We start from the raw sequence: 17,616 nt of genomic DNA, 5'->3' as shown, positions 1-17,616 counted from the left end.
AAAATGTAGAAAAAAACCTGTCAATTAAGAATTCAATATCTAGTAAAACCATTCTTCAGGAGTGCCTGCATGGCTCAGGTGGTTAAGTGTCTGATTCTTGATTTCAGCTCACAGTTGTGAGACTGAGCCCTGTGCTGGGCTCTGCATTGGGCATGGAGCCTGCTTGAGATCCTCTCTCTCTCTCTCTCTCTCTCTCTCTCTCTCTTTCTTTCTCTCACCCCTCCATTACCCCCAGCCTCTGTGTGTGCACTCTCTCTCTAAAAAACAAATAAACAAACACCTATTCTTCAAAGTAAAGTTGAAATAAAGACATTCTCAGACAGATGAAAATAGAAAAATTCACCCCTAATGAAATACTAAAGAAAATGCTTTAAGTTGAAAGGAAATGACACAAGATGGTAATTTGGACCAATAAGAAGCAATAAAGTATACTAGATATGGTAAATAAATACCTAAGTATAAAAGATTATAAATATATTCTCATTTCACCTCTTCATTTAAAAAAACTAAGATTATTAAGAGCAGTAAGAATAACAAAATATTGTTGAGTTTATGGCATATAGAGGTCTATTGGCTCAAAGCTGCTATATAACACAGGAATTAAGTGTTGGAGATGATTATTAGAATTCCCAGAGAAACCACTAAAACTAAAACCTCTAAAACACAGCTAAGAAGTCAATAGAGAAATTTAAATAGTGCTCTAACAATACTTCGTTAGCACAAAAGAAGCATGAACAGAAAAACAAAAGACATGACACTTATAGAAAACAAGGAACAAAACGGCAGGCATAAACACAACCATATCAGTATTTATGTTAAACTTGAATGGTTTAAATTCAAAAGGAAGACTGTCATACTGGATTTTTTTTAAAAAAAGCAAGATCCAACCATATGGTTTCTATAAAAAAGATACTTTGTATGAAACAGATAAGCTGAATATAAAAAGATGAAAAAGATATACCATGCAAATAGTAGTCATGAATCAAAGAAGTAATAACAAGAGAAATATATCTTAATGAAAACAAAGCATTTCAGTATTAATGGGATGTGTTGTGCACAGACGGAAATGTATAAGCTTTAAAAAATATTAGAAAGAAAGAATTATCTAAAGTTAACAATAAAAACTTCCACCTTAACAACTTAGAAAAACATAAATAAATCAAACCAAAAGTAAGTAGGATGTATGAAATAAAAAATAAGTGGAAAGCAATTAAATAGAAAAGAGAAAAACATTAGAGAAAGTCAATAAAATAAAAAAATTGATTGTCTTTAGCTAGACTGACAAAGGAAAAAGAGAGAAGGTACAAATTACCAAAATCAGGAATTAAAGAGGAAACATTACTTTAGACCTTACAAAAATTAAAATGATGCTAAAGAAATATTATAAATAATTTCAAGCTAAAAAATTAGACAACTAGATAAAATGGACAAATTCCTAGAAAGATACAAATTACCAAAACTTACTCAAGAAGAGAGGAAAATAGAAATTCCACTTCTGAGTAAAGAAAATAAAAACAGTAATTCAAAAGATACATGTACCCTCATATTTACTGTAGCATTATTTTCAATAGCATAATATAATATAATTAATATAATATAATATAATATAATATAATATAATATAATAACGGAATATTTTTCAGTCATAAAATAGCCAGGGTGCCTGGCTGGTTCAGTCAGTGGAGCATGCGACTCCTGATTTTGGGGTTGTGACTCTGAGCCCCATGTTGGGTGTAGAGAGTACTTAAAAATAAACTCTTAAAAAAGAGTTACTTGAGACAATGTGGATGGACCTTAGAGGTATCAATGTAAGTGAAATAAGTCAAAGTAAAACAAACACTGCATGCTCACTTATATATGACATCCAAAAATCAAACAAACCATAAAACCAAGCTTACATATACAGAGAACTGGTGGTTGCCAGAAGGGGGGGGTTGGCAAAATGGGTAAAGGGGGTCAAAAGTTACAAACTCCCAGTTATAAAATAAATAAGTTGTTGGACATAACGTACAGCATGGTGACGATAGTTAAGGCTACTGCATTATATATTTGAAAGTTGCTAAGAGAGTAGAACTTAAAATTTTCATTACAAGAAAAAAACGTTTCTATGTATGATGATGGATATTCACTAGACTTATTATGTTGATCTTGATCATTTTGCAATATACACAAATATAGAATCATTATATTGTGCACCTGAAACTAATATAAGGTTATATGTCTGTTATACCTCTATTAAAATTTCTTTTAAAAAGACAATTTCAGACAAATAAAAGCTAAAAAGAATGCTAGAAGACTTTTACTACAAAAACAAAACAAAACAACAACAACAAAAACTACAGGTTTTTTAGAGTGAAGGGAAAGAATTCCACATGGGAACCCAGAATGCCAAAAAGAAATGGAGAGAACCAAAGAATGTAAATATGTGGAGAAATATGAAAATTTTTTTAATGAAAAAAAAGACTTTTGGCTTTTTTTAAAGCAAATGTAGCAGTAAAAAATATATATATATATGTAAATGTAGAAGCAAAAATAAGAATGTAGAAGTAAAAATATATACAATTGCAGAAGTAAAATAAGAATGTAGAAGTAAAGAACATATATATAAATCTAGCACAGAGGGCAGAGGAGGAATAAATAAAGTCATACTGCTGCAAGACTCTCCTACATTATCTTGATGTGAGGGATGGTTACAGAGCTGTATACATTTGTCAAAATTCATTGAGCTGCACATTTAAGCCTTAAGTTAACATTGTGGTATGTTAACTATATTATAATTCAATAAGGCACAGTCAATAACAAAAAAAGTTTATAAGATGATGGAGAGGTTTGGGGGAAAAAAACAGGGCAAGTGTTAACACACAAAAATTGGCAATTATGAACAAAACTGCTATAAACACCTATGTGCAGGTTTTTGTGTGTATAAATTTTCACCTCATTTTGGTAAATACTGCCAAGAAGCATGGTTGCTGGAGCATACAGTAAGAGTATGTTTAGTTTTGTAAGAAACTGTGGAACTGTTACCCAAAGTGTCTGTACTATTGGCATTCTTACTAGCAATAAATGAGAGTTCCTGTTGCTTTACATCCTCACCAGCATTTGGTGTCAGTGTTTTGGAATTTGGGCATTCTAATAGGTATATAGTGGTTTCTTATTGTTGCCTTAATTTGCAATTTTCTAAAGACATATGATGCTGAGAATATTTTCATATGCCTATTCGTCATCTTCTTTGGTGAGGTGTCAAAAGTCTTTTGCCCATTTTAAAATCAGAGTCTTTCTTCCATTGCATTGCCTTGTCTCCTTTATCAAAGATCAATTGACTGTCTTTATGTGGGTCTATTTCTGGGCCCTCTATTCTGTTCCATTAGTATATGTGTCTGGTCTTGCACCAACATCACACACTCTTGTTTATTGTAGGTTTATAGTAAATCTTGTAATGCTTATTTATTTTTGACAGAGAGAGACAGAGAGAGAGAGAGAGAGAGAGAGACAGAGAGAATGAGGGGGGAGGGGCAGAGAGAAAGGGAGACACAGAATCTGAAGCAGGCTCCAGGCTCTGAGATGTCAGCACAGAGCCTGACGTGGGGCTTGAGACCATGAGATCATGACCTGAGCCGAAGTCAGATGCTCAACCGACTGAGCCACCCAGGTGCCCCTATAGTAAATTTTGTACTTGGGTAGTATTAGCTCTCCAACTTTTAACTCAGTCTTTTGCCTCTCTATATAAACTTCAGAATGAGTTTATTCATATTCACAAAGTAACTTGCTGGGATTTTGATTGGGGTTGTGTTGAATCTATGGATCAAGTTGGGAATGATGTTTCTTTGTCAAGTTGAGGAAGTTTCCCTCAATTCATAAATTGCTGAGAGTTTTTATTATGATGGATGTTGGATTTTATCAAATGTTTATGCTACATCTATTGTTATTATGTGATTTTTTTCTTCTTTAGCCCACTGGTGTTATGGATTACAAGAATTTGTTTTCAAATATAAGTCAAACTTGCATATCTAGAGTAAATCCCACATGGTTGTGATGTATAGTTATTTTTATACATTGTTAAGTTTTATTTACTAATATTTTGTTGAGAATTTTTGCTTCCGTGTTTATCAGAGATATTGGTCTGTATTTTTCTTTCCTTGTAATGTCTTTGCTTTCGGTATGAGGCTAATGCTGACCTCATAGAATGAGCTGAGACCTATCCCTTTGCTTCTGTCTTCAGGAAGAGAGTATAGAGAATTGGTATAATTTCTTCCTTAAATGTTTGATAAGATTCACCAGTGAAGCCATCTAGGTCTGGTGCTTTTTGTTATGGGAGGTGATTAAGTATTGACTCAGTTTATTTAATGGATATGCCTATTCAGATTGTCTATGTCTTCTTGTGCATATTTTAGCATATTGTGTTTTTCAAGGAATTTCTTCTTGGCTATCAAATTTGTGGGCAAAAACTTGTTCACAGTATTCCTTTAATATCTTTTTAATGGGATCTGTAGTGATGTCTCCTCTTTCATTTCTGATATTATTGATTTGTGTCTTTTTTTTTAATTAGCCTAGCTAGAGGCTTACTGATTTTACTGATCTTATCAAAGAACCAGCTTTTGATTTCATTGATTTTTCTCTGTCGTTTTCAGTTTCAATGATATCTGCTCTGATTTTTGTTATGTCTTTTCTTCTGCTTACTTTGGGTTTAATTTGCTCCTTTTTCAGGTTTCCTAATGTGGAAGTTTAGAAGATTGATTTAAGATCTTTATTCTTTTCTAAAATATTCATTCAATGTTATAAATTATCCTCTAATTTCACTACTTTCACTGCATCTCACAAATTTTGATAAGCTGTATTTTCATTTTTATTTAGTTCCAAACATTTAAAAATACTACTTGAGGTTCTTTCTTTGGCCCATGTGTTATTTAGAAGTATATTGTTTAATCTCCAAGTATTTTAGGATTTTCCAGCTACTTTTTTTTTGAATTGTATTTTAAATCATTTGTGGTCTGAGGGCATCCATTGTGTGATTTCTATTCTTGTATGTTTATTAAAGTGTTTTTGTATGTGTATGATAGAATGTGGTCTATCTTAGTGAACGTTCCATGTCATCTTGAGAATAACGCGTATTATGCTATTATTATATGAAGTAGTCTATAATTGTTCATTACATCCTGTTGATTGATGATATTGTTGAGTTCATGTCCTTATTAATTTTCTGCCTGCTGGATCTGTCCATTTCTGAGAGATTGTTTAAGTTTCTAACTATATTTGTGGATTCATATATTTGTTCTTGCAGTTCTTCCAGTTTTTGCTTCATGTTAACCCCATGACACATGTCAACATGTCTGTTGTCAGACACATATACATTAAGGATTATCATATGATCTTGGGAATTGACCCCTTTATCATTATGTAATACCCTTCTTTATCTCTGATAATATTCCTTACTCTGAAGTCTGCTGTCTGAAATTAATATTTCATCTTTCTTTTGATTAGTGTTTACATGGTATACCTTCTCCATCCCTTTATGTCTAATTTATGTGTGCCTTTATATTTAAAGGTGGCTTCTTATAGATCTTGGTCTTTTGATACACTCTGACAATCCGTCTTTTACTGGTGTATTTAGACCATTCACATTTAAAGCTATTATTAATATACTTAGATTAATATCCACCATGTTTGTACTGTTTGCTATTTATTGCCCCTGCTCTTTGTTTTTATTTTTGTCTTCCCTACTTTTTTTCCCTTTTGTGGCATTAACTAACCATTTTATTTTTTTTAATTTTTTTTTAAACGTTTATTTATTTTTGAGACAGAGAGAGACAGAGCATGAACAGGGGAGGGTCAGAGAGAGAGAGGGAAACACAGAATCGGAAACAGGCTCCAGGCTCTGGGCTGTCAGCACAGAGCCCAACGTGGGGCTTGAACTCACGGACCGTGAGATCATGACCTGAGCTGAAGTCGGACGCTTAACCGACTGAGCCACCCAGGCGCCCCCAACCATTTTATTATATACTTCTATTTTCTTTCCTTTATTAGTATATCAGTTATATTTATTTTTTTCATTTTCTTTTTAGTGGTTGCCCTAGAGTTTGCCACTAATCCAACTCCACTTTCAAATAATACTGTACCACTTCATGGATAGTGCAAGTACTTCATAAAAACAAAATATTCCTGATTCTTTCCTCCTGTTCTTGTATCATTGCTTTCATTCATTTCACTTATACATTAGCTATCATTAGTGAATATATTTTTGCTATTACTGTGAACTGGTATCTGTTCAATAATTTAAGAATATTAAAAACATTTTTGTTTTACCTTCACTTATTCCTTCTCTGATGCCCTTCCTTCTTTATGTAGATCTGGGTTCCTGACCTATATCGTTTTCTTCTCTCTGAATTTCTTTTAACATTTTGCAAGGCAGGTTTACTGACTCAATTTTTGTTGGTCTAAGAAAGTCTTTATTTATCCTTTACTTTTGATGATGATTTTTTAGGATACAGAATTAGAGTCTGGTGTGTTCTTGTTGGTTTTTGTATTAACACTTTAAATACTTCATTTCACTCTCTTTTTGCTTGCATTGTTTCTGAGGGTAAGTCAGACATGATTTTTATCTTTGCTCCTCAATAAGTAAGGTGTTGTCTTCCCCTCTGGCTTCTTTCAATATTTTTTTAATCTTTGATTTTCTGTAGTTTGAATATGATATACTTAGGTATAGTTTGTGTGTGTGTGTATGTGTGTGTGTATGGTATTTATCCTGCTTGGAATTCTCTGAGCTTCCTGGATCTGTGGTTTTCTATCTGAAATTAATTTGGGGGAAATTGTCAATAACTTGCTTCAAATATTTCTTCTTCTGCTTTTTCTCTTCTCCTTTTGCTATTCCCATTTCTTTTTGTAGTTGTCCCACAGTTCTTGTATTTTCTTTTTTTCAATATTTTTCTCCTCTTTACTTTTCAGTTTTTGAAGTTCCTATTGACATATCCACAAGCTCAGAGATTCTTTCTTCAGCTATGTACAGTCTAGTAATGAATCTATCAAAGCCAACATTTCCATTAGGGTTTTTAATTTCTAGCATTTCTTTTTGGTTCTTAGAACTTCTATCTCTCTGCTTACATTACCCGTCTGTTCTTACACGTTTACCTTTCTGTTGGAGCCCTGAGTATTTTAGTCATAGTTGTTTTAAAATCATAGTCTGATAGTTCCAACATCCCTGTAATATCTGGGTCTAGTTCTGATGCTTTGTCTCTTCAAGTTGTGTGGGTTTTTTTTTTTTTGTCCTATTTTTGCTTAAAAGTGAATTATGATGTCCTAGGTAAAAAGGCCTTTAGTAATATAGTGGTAAGTTGTGAGGGGAGGAAAAGAGTTCTTTAGAATTCTTAACCAGTCTTTAGTGAGCCTGTGCTTCTGGGCTGTGAACCTCACAAGTGCCTCTCAGGTTTTTTTTTCCTACCCCATTAGGTTATATAGGATGGCTAGTGGAGATTATATTAGAGGGGGCAGGAGTTGGTTATTTCTCTTTTCACAGATCAATTTGGCTCTGATAAAATCCTCATAAGTTAGGTTCTGACAAAACATTTTATTTGAGGGACAATACAAGAAGAACAGAAAACTGTCATACTGCACATGATTACTTTCCCCCTCCCCTTGCCAGATGGCTCCTGGAGGTAAAACTCATGAAAGTCTGTCTCCCACACCATGACTGGCCTCCCTCAAACTTATCCACACTGAGTTTCTAGCCAATTTGTCAATAACAATTTTGGTTTTCCTATCCTAGCACTGGTTCCTGCTGAGGTTTCTACTCTGATAAGCTATGATTCTCTGTATCCACTTCCTGTTTCCAATTTTACGGACAGTTATTTGCCCTGTGACCTTACTTCTTTGATAGAGCTAAGAACAGTTGTCAATTTTTAAGTTTGCTTAGCTTTTTATATGTTGGTAAGATGGAGTGATGATGGTGGACCAGAAACTGGAAGTGTCTAGGATATTATTTTTGAGCTCTAAACTCTCAAGACTGCTTCCTTCAAAAAACTGATAAGATTTTAATGGAGAAATTCTGGCCCTAAGATTATTTGAAAATCATAGCTGGATGTATAATCAAGCTTTTCTTTCATTTATTTAAAGGCAAAACAACTTCATAAAAATAGTTATAAAATACCTATTATTGAAAATAAGATATCTTTATTGAAAGTAAACCTAAAAGAAACAAAAATGGAGTAATAACCTAAACCTAAACTATTTCCATACAATATCCATTTCTTTGGAACTAGGCAAGCTACCACCTGAGTAGAAGACATAAACTTGATTAAAAGTGATGAGACTGACTTTTGCATGTGGTTGAGAGTTTAGATTTCTTACTTAATTGAACTTATATACACTATGGGATTGGTGAATTAAATATGATTTGTAGAGAAACTGTAGCTCCATCTCTATTATCTAGAATATATGCTATTATCTAAAATATTATCTAGAATATATATGTTTGAAGAGTTTCTTTAGTGAATGTAGGGTGTGTGTGTGTGTGTGTGTGTGTGTGTGTGAGAGAGAGAGAGAGAGAGAGAGAGAGAGAGAGAGGGAGACAGTGAGAAAGAGACACACACACACATAAGACACAGACAGATAGACATGGAGACAGAGAGACAGAGACAGAGAGACAGGAAAAGAGAATATAAGAATATACACTCCCCAAGATAGAAACATGGAGGAAGATCCTTTTCCTATAAATTACTCTAAATTTGAAAACTCAAAAATTAAAGAAAACAAAGGGGAAAACTGGTTACAGATCTAGGTATGTATGTTTGCAGTCTCAATACTGGTGTTTATAAAACTCCTAAGTTAGTTCCTAAGCAAACTGCAGTCCTCAATCTCAATGGAAAATCTTTGGTGATCAATACATTTTCCACTCCTCAGTGCCCCTGACCCTACTCCTAACAAGTGCTGTATAGACACTGCTCATGATATAAGGCATAGGGCCATGGGAATGTGCATGTAAGATCTATGTGTAGAAATTATATTTATAAAGGAGTCCAATCACTTATACTATCAGATGTTCAAATTTAGATTCAGAACTTTAAAAATACTGATGTTAATCTCAAACTTTAGCCTGTACTACAAAGCTATAATCATCAAGACAATATGGTATTGGCACAAAAACAGACACATACACCAATGGAACAGAATGGAGAACCTAGAATTGGACCCACAAATGTATGGCCAACTAATCTTTGACAAAGCTGGAATGAGTATACAATGGAAAAAAGTCTCTCTAGCAAAGGGTGCTGGGAGAACTGGATAGCAACATGCAAAAGAATGAAACTGGACCACTTTCTTCCACCATACACAAAAATAAACTCAAAGTGGATGAAAGACCTAAATGTGAAACAGGAAACCATCAAAATCCTAGAAGAGAAAACAGGCAACAACCTCTTTGACTTCAGCTGCAGCAATTTCTTACTCGACACATCCCCAAAGGTAAGGGAATTAAAAGCAAAAATGAACTATCGGGACCTCATCAAGATAAAAACCTTCTGCACAGCAAAGGAAATAATCAACAAAACTAAAAGACAACCCACAGAATGGAAGAAGATACTTGCAAATGACATAGCAGATAAAGGGTTAGTATCCAAAATCTATAAAGAACTTACCAACCTCAACACCCGAAAAACAAATAATCCAGTGCAGATATAGGTAGAAGACATGAATAAACACTTCTCCAAAGAAGACATCTAGGTGGCTAACAGACACATGAAAAGATGCTCAACATTGCTATGTTACATAAACTTTTTATAATTCTTATATCATATAAAAATTATATGATAATGAGATGCTTTGAAATTTTAATGGGAAAGAAAGTTTTATACACTTCTTTACAAGGCAGTAGTTGTTTTAAAATTGGGGTCCTAATTTTATTAAGAACCTTGATATTGCTAGGAGTATAATGTTCCTTCCAGCTGACTTAAAATTAAATACCAAAAGTATGTTTTAAATAAAAATCTTTAATCAATGCTGTTTCTAATCCTCAAGATTTAACATAAAAAGTCATGAAAAACATTAAAATATATACCTGTTAAGCAATTATTACTATTTTTTGACAGAGTTAAGGAAATATTTCCTCTTTGTCCACATACTGTTTGTAATAGAGCTGAAGTATACAGCCGATTTGATCTGGTTTATATAGATTAAGCAGTGGCTTTGTTGGTTTGTGTTTTAATATTTATCAAATATACCTCTCATTTTCTCTCCACTTACATTTCTTATTTCACATACCGTTTGTAATAACTTTATTCACATTTCCTTGTGGAGGACAAGAATACTTCTTTTCCTTCTGTGGTTTTGTTTCCTCTGTTTGTGACAAGACACTTTCCTTAGTTTCTTCACGTTCACGAATACTACTATCTTTGAGGATCTGAAGTAAAACAAGGAAATCTTTTCAGACATATACTTTCCATACTATTTTATGAATGTACAAAACCACCGAATCTCATAATTAAGTTCATATTATTACTGTCATCATGGAGAGTTACACATATAAGAGAATATTCATGCATTATATCATTAGGTATTTGGGGATGTCACAGGAGTGCACTTTGTAGAGCACTTTAATTTAGCTTTTATAGACTTGTCCCTGCCATTTTCATTTGTGGTTTATGCATACTGGATAAATGAGCCTATAGTATAAGCAGAATAATTAAAAGTGTCCCTCTTCAGTCTTACTTCCAAAGATTATTCCATAAAACTTTTGTAGAATGAAAATACAACTGAGTTGGAAAGAAGGTGAAATATAATTCTACTTGGACTCATTTCATTTGAAAAATTATATAACTGGAAAAAAATGAGAAAAACAGTTCAAGGTTTCAGAAATTCAAGGCTCATGCTTCCACTGTTAATTATAGATAACATCCTTAGGTAGTTCATGAGTTTAGACACATCTTCCAGGCTTTAAATGCTGGTTAGTCTAACTATGAAACTGCCGATTTAGAAAAAAAAAAAAAGGACACTGTAGTTTGTGAGAATATTAAGAGGCTTCTTCCAAGGTAAACAAAACAAGACAAACAAACAAACAAACAAACAAAACAGAATAGAGTTAACCCTAAAATAAAGATCTTCAAATTTGCTTTACTGTCATTATGGTGCGTGCGTGCGTGTGTGTGTGTGTGTGTGTGTATGCATGTATTCGCATGTGCACAAACAGGCCAACACTGTAAGTGTATTGCTAATACTTTGAGTGCAGTGGAGAGAGATGTGAGCCTATAGTGTAAGCAGACGTGTCTCTCTCCACTGCACTCAAATGAAGAGAGTGCACTGTCACTAGAAATGGTAACAAAGGCTAGAGGCATGGACAGATTAAGGAAGGGAAGAGGAAAGAAACATTTAGTAACTAGGGAGACAGAGGCACCACAGCAGCTGATGTAAATGAATTATGTGGTTCTTTAATAGCAAACTTCTTTAAAATTAATCATAATTAATCTGTTGGGAGTTCTGGTATAGAGACTTTTTGGAAAGTCTGTCACTATACAAAAGGGCCAAGAATAGACACAAAGGTGAATTTTGATTAGTTTGGGTGAAAGTGCATATACAGTAAGACCGTATTATTTTAAGTTTTATTATTTCAGAATGTATAATAAATTGATATAGACCAGGGTGAAGTCTTTACAGATAAATAAAATAGTTAGAGTCAATGACAAATGTTTTATATATTTAAAAGAAGACTTTTTGAGCCCTTAAGAACTATAGAAACCTCTTCCTATTTTAAAAAGTAAGCAATTTTTAAAAAGTAAATAATTTATAGTTCTAATTGTGAGCAATTATTATGTAGTAAAACTAGACCAACAAAACGTCTATTACTTACTCTACACACTTGGGAAAATAAAAACTTGGTTCTCTTCAAATATACAGGACAGTGTTTTAGTTAATTTAGATTTGTCTTTACCTCTTGTAGTTTAAATTACTGAGTTTTTCCTAGACGTGGCAAAAAATAATAAACCATATTTCCATTATTCCTAAATCGTGCCTTTTTTAGCCCCCAAATAATCTTTAGTCACCCCTTTCCATCTTTTCGTTCATTTTGCTCATTTCTTAGGACTTATTTAAATTAGTTATTTTCAGGGGTGCTTGGGTGGCTTTGTCGGTTAAGCGTCCAACTTCGTCTCAGGTCATGATCTCACGGTCCGTGAGTTCGAGCCCCACATCGGGCTCTGTGCTGACAGCTCAGAGCTTGGAGCCTGCTTCAGATTCTGTGTCTACCTCTCTCTCTGCCCCTCCTCCGCTTTCACTCTGTCTCTGTCTCTCCAAAATAAATAAAGATTAAAAAATCTTTTAAATTATTTTTAAATGACCACTTCTCATTTTTTAACCAGACATATAATAGAAACTTAATAAGTAAACTTTAAAAATAAAATCTAAGATCCGATTGATTTTTATGTCTTATATTACAAAATAGTTTTAGGTTTTCACCTGAGGAGCTGTAGATGATGGGTTATTTTTATCCTCCAAATGTTCATTTTGTGGTTCTGTGGTGTACATGCTAATATTTAAAAGGAAAATAATTTGAAAAAAAAAGTACTATAAATCCATCTGAAACAAACATGGTTAAGTGGGATTAATATTTTAATGATTTTTTATCATAAAGTTGTATCACAGTCAAGTCAAATACCTTTATAGCTAAGACAGATCCAAATATTCATTGTAAAGTTATTAAGCAAAATCATGTGCATAAGTTTTAAAAACTTATTTATCACACAGAAATTTAAAACTTCTCAGTGGTTCATAATGTTGGGTCATATCTTAAGAGCAATACATCAGAAAACTCAGTTCTTTATTTTATGCACTGAAATAATTTCCACCATTGATTTACTCTATGTTCAGTTACATTCCTGTCAGAAGAGAGTACAAAAGTTTTTAAAATATGATCAACTACATTAATACTTACATCTATAAGTTACTGATACATACTGTCTTTATATGTGGTCCATTTGAAAGATCATCCTTTACCCATTGCATTCCAGTGTCACCTTTGTTGTAAATCAGGTGACCACATATATGTGAATTTATTTTTGGATTCTGTTCTGTTCCACCAGTCTATTTCTCTATCCTTATGCCAACACTACACTAGTACTTGTATAATAGGAATTGTTATCTGGTGGTGTAAGCTCTCTAGCTTTGTTCTCCTTCAGAGTAGGATTGACTCTGTCTCTTTGTGTTTCCACATAAATTTTATTTAATTTTTTTAAAAAATTAATTTATGTATGTATGTATGTATGTATTTTGGAGGAGTGGTGGAGAGAGAACCTTAAGCAGGCTTCATGCTCAGTGGGGAGCCCGATATGGGGCTGGATCCCACTGCCCTGGGATCAGGACCTGAGCTGAAATCAAAAGTTTGGTACTCAATCTACTGAGCCACCCAGGTGCCCCTCCACATAAATTTTAGAATGAAGTTGTACATTCATACACATACACATACACATACACACTCTGTATATATCTGGTGGAATTTTGACTAAAATTGCATTGATTCTGTAGATCAATTTGGGGAGAACTGACATCTTAACAATATTGAGTCTTGTAATACTTACACATTGTATACATCTCTCCATTTATTTAGATTTTCTTTAGTTTACCTTAATATTTGTAGTTTTCAGTGTAAAGGTCTTACATATCTTTCATTAGACTTATTCCTACATAGTCTTATTTCTAGGTAATGATGTTTTTTGAGATGTACCAAAAACAGTACCATTAAAAAAAACCTGTTGCTTGTTTTTTGCTGGTATACAGAAATACAAGTAATTTTTATTTATTTACCTTGAACCTAGACCTTAATAAATTCACTTTATTCTAATAGTCTGTAGATTCTTTTGGATTTTCTAACTATACAAGCATGTCGTCAGCAAATATCTTTTAATTTCTTCCTTTCTCAATTTTATACATTTTTTTAAAAGTTTATTTATTTATTTTGAGAGAGAGAAAGCACGTGCAGTGGAGGGGCAGAGAGAGGGGGAGAGAGAGAGAATCTTAAGCAGGCTCGGCACTATCAGCACAGAGGCTGAAGCGGGGCTTGATATCACGAACCATGAGATCATGACTTGAGCTGAAATCAAGAGTCGGAGCCTTAACCAATTAAGCCTTTTTGTTTTTAATATGAAATTTATTGTCAAATTGGTTTCCATACAACACCCAGTGCTCATCCCAACAGGTGCCCTCCTCAATGCCCATCACCCACTTTGCCCTCCCCCCATCAACCCTCAGTTTATTCTCAGTTTTTAAGAGTCTCTTATGGTTTGCCTCCCTCCCTCTTGAACTTTTTTCCCCCCTTCCGCTCCCCCATGGTCTTCTGTTAAGTTTCTCAGGATCCACGTAAGAGTGAAAACATGTGGTATCTGTCTTTCTCTGTATGACTTATTTCACTTAGCATAACACTCTCCAGTTCCATCCACGTTCCTACAAAAGGCCGTATTTCATTCTTTCTCATTGCCAAGTAGTATTCCATTGTATATATAAACCACAATTTCTTTACCCATTCATAAGCTGATGGACATTTAGGCTCTTTCCATAATTTAGCTATTGTTGAAAGTGCTGCTATAAACATTGGGGTACAAGTCCCTATGCATCAGCAATCCTGTATCCCTTGGGTAAATTCCTAGCAGTACTAGGGCTAGTATCCAAAATCTATAAAGAACTCACCAATTTTTTTCTTTCTTTATTGCACTGGTTGTAACCTGTATTTACAGTTGTTTTATACCCTTGCTGACCTTGGTATTGTCTGTATTTGTTTTAACATAGATCTGTTGGTAATAAATTCCTTCATTATTTGTTTACCTTAAATGTATTTCACCTTCACTTTTGAAAGGGATTCTCACTGAATACAGAATTCCATATTAGAAGCTATTTTTTTAAGAATTTTAAAGATGTTCCCCTGTATTCTGGCTCCCATAACTTCTGTTGAGAATTTAACTGTCATTCTTACTATGGTTCCTTTGAAGATGATATGTCTTTGGCTGATATTAATCATAGTTGTTAATTTTTTTTTCATTGTGGTAAAATATACATAACAAAACTTTACCACTTTAAAGTAGACAGTTCACTGGCATTAAGTACATTCACATTATTAAGCAACCATCACCACTATCCATCTCCAGAACTTTTTCATCATTCCAAACTGAAATTCTGCATCCAACTCCCCATTCTCTTTTCTCCTAATCCCCTGGCAACCACATTCTACTTTTCATCTCTATGAATTAGACTACCTCAAGTACCTCCAATAAATGGATTCACAATATTTGTCCTTTTGCTTCTGGTTTATTTCACTTAGCATAAGGTTTTCAAAATTCATCCATTTTGTATCATGTATCAGAATTTCCTTCCTCTTTATGGATGAAAAACATCCCATTGGATGTATATATCACATTTTGTTTATTCATTCATTCACTTATGGATATTTGTGTTGTTTCTACCCTTTGGCTATTGTGAACAATGCTAAGAACATGGGTGTGCAAATATCTGTTCAAGTCTCTGCCTGAAAGCTGCTAGATCTTATGGTAATTGTTTCCTTTTTCGAGGAACTGCCATACTGTTTTCCACAGTGACTATGGCTATACCATCTTATATTCATACCAGCAATGCACAAAGGTTCCAATTTCTATATATATTTGTCAGCACCTGTTATGTTGTTTTTTGATAATAGCCATCTTAATGGGTTTGAAATGGTATCTCATTGTGGTTTTCATTTCCATTCTCCTAATGACTACTGAGCATCTTTCATGTGCTTATTGACCATTTATATATCTTCTTTAGAAAATATCTGTTCTAGTCTTTGCCCAGTTTTTAATTGGGTTATTTATTTTTTGTTTTCAAGTTGTAAGGGTTTTTTATATATTCTGTGTATTAATCACTTACCTGATACATTATTTACAAATATTTTGTCACTGTGGGTTGCCTTTTCTCTCTGTTAATGGTGTTTTTCAATACACAAAAGTTTTTAATTTTGATGTAGTCCAATTTCTCTCTTTCTTTTATTGCCTGTGTTTTGGCTATCTTATTCAAGAAACCACTGCCAAATTCAATATCATGAAGTTTACTCCCATATTTTAAGAGTTTTATAGTTCTAGTTCTTGCAGTCATAGTCATTTTAACACCTTTGTTTGCTAACTGCTAACTAAAAATTCTGAGTCAACTTTGAATCTGTTCCTATTTTCAATTTTCTATCTTGGCTGGTAGTCATATAGTATTGTCTAATAGCTAGCATGGCTAATAATTTGTATTGAAAACTTGACATTGTGTATAAAAATTCAGTCTCTAGATAATATCTTCCTCCAGACAGAAATATGTGGAGTGGGGACAGTGTTAATCACTAAGCAAATCAGACACTGAGCTTGGTTGAGACAGCTTTGCAACTTTCAGTTTTTATCTCAATGTGTCCCAATTTCTGGGGAATAGTTCTCTAAGAATTTTGCCTTAGATGATGTACTCCCCAAATTATGGTAGCCTCACATATTTTCCACAGATCAGGATACCTTACCACTTCCCCTTTGGTTTACTCCTTTTGTTCTTGCTTTACTATCCCAGAATAGCTGAATAAACTTCTCCACGGTGACATAGCTATAAATAAGGAGTTAGGTGGGGCCAGAATCAGGCAGCTGGTTCCAGAGCCTACACTTTTTTTTTTTAATATAATTTATTGTAAAATTGGTTTCCATACAACACCCAGTGCTCATCGTGACAAGTGCCGTCCTCAATGCCCATCACCCACTTCCCCCTCTCCCCCACCCCCCATCAACCCTCAGTTTGTTCTCAGTATTTCAGAGTCTTTTATGGCTTGCCTCCCTCCCTCTCTGTAACTTTTTCCCCCTTTTCCCCTTCCCTTCCCCCTCCCCCATGGTCTTCTGTTAAGTTTCTCAAGATCCACATATGAGTGCAAACATATGGTATCTGTCTTTCTTTGGCCTGACTTATTTCACTTAGCTTAATGCCCTCCAGTTCCATCCATGTTGCTGCAAATGGCCAGATTTCATTCTTTCTCATTGCCAATTAGTATTCCATTGTGTATATAAACCACAATTTCTTTATCCACTCATCAGTTGATGGACATTTAGGCTCTTTCCATAATTTGGCTATTGTCGAAAGTGTTGCTATAAATATTCGGGTACATGTGCCCCTATGCATCAGTACTCCTGTATCCTTGGGTAAATTCCTAGCAGTGCTATTGCTGGGTCATAGGGTAGGTCTATTTTTAATTTTTTGAGGAACCTCCACACTGTTTTCCAGAGTGGCTGCACCAGTTTGCATTCCCACCAATAGTGCAAGAGGGTTCCCATTTCTCCACATCCTCACCAGCATCTATAGGCTCCTGATTTGTTCATTTTAGCCACTCTGACTGGTGTGAGGTGGTATCTCAGTGTAGCTTTGATTTGTATTTCCCTGATGATGAGTGTTGTTGAGCATCTTTTCACGTGTCTGTGGCCATCTGATGTCTTCTTTAGAGAAGTGTCTATTCATGTCTTCTGCCCATTTCTTCACTGGATTATTTGTTTTTTGGGTGTGGAGTTTGGTGAGTTCTTTACAGATTTTAGATACTAACGCTTTGTCCAACATGTCATTTGCAAATATCTTTTCCCATTCTGTCAGTTGCCTTTTAGTTTTGTTGAT

At 34.2% G+C, this 17,616-nt stretch overlaps 1 protein-coding gene across 4 annotated transcripts in view; it reads right to left on the bottom strand.

The window, feature by feature from the left end:
- Positions 1-17,616, bottom strand: part of SLC9B1 (solute carrier family 9 member B1) — a 75,252-nt gene that overhangs the window by 41,761 nt on the left and 15,875 nt on the right. For all 4 annotated transcript variants that reach the window (XM_053217094.1, XM_053217092.1, XM_015082898.3 and 1 more), the window contains 2 exons: positions 12,433-12,502; positions 10,246-10,384 (listed from right to left, as the gene is read on the bottom strand). In XM_053217094.1, the coding sequence (XP_053073069.1) occupies positions 10,246-10,384; positions 12,433-12,501 (208 nt within the window). In that variant the 5' untranslated portion in view covers position 12,502. The remainder of the gene's footprint in view (positions 1-10,245; positions 10,385-12,432; positions 12,503-17,616) is intronic.

The sequence above is a fragment of the Acinonyx jubatus genome, chromosome B1 (genome assembly GCF_027475565.1).
Source record: "Acinonyx jubatus isolate Ajub_Pintada_27869175 chromosome B1, VMU_Ajub_asm_v1.0, whole genome shotgun sequence".
NCBI lineage: Eukaryota > Metazoa > Chordata > Mammalia > Carnivora > Felidae > Acinonyx > Acinonyx jubatus.
The sequence above is the reverse complement of the archived record's forward strand: the minus strand, read 5'-3'. Positions and strand labels throughout refer to the sequence as shown.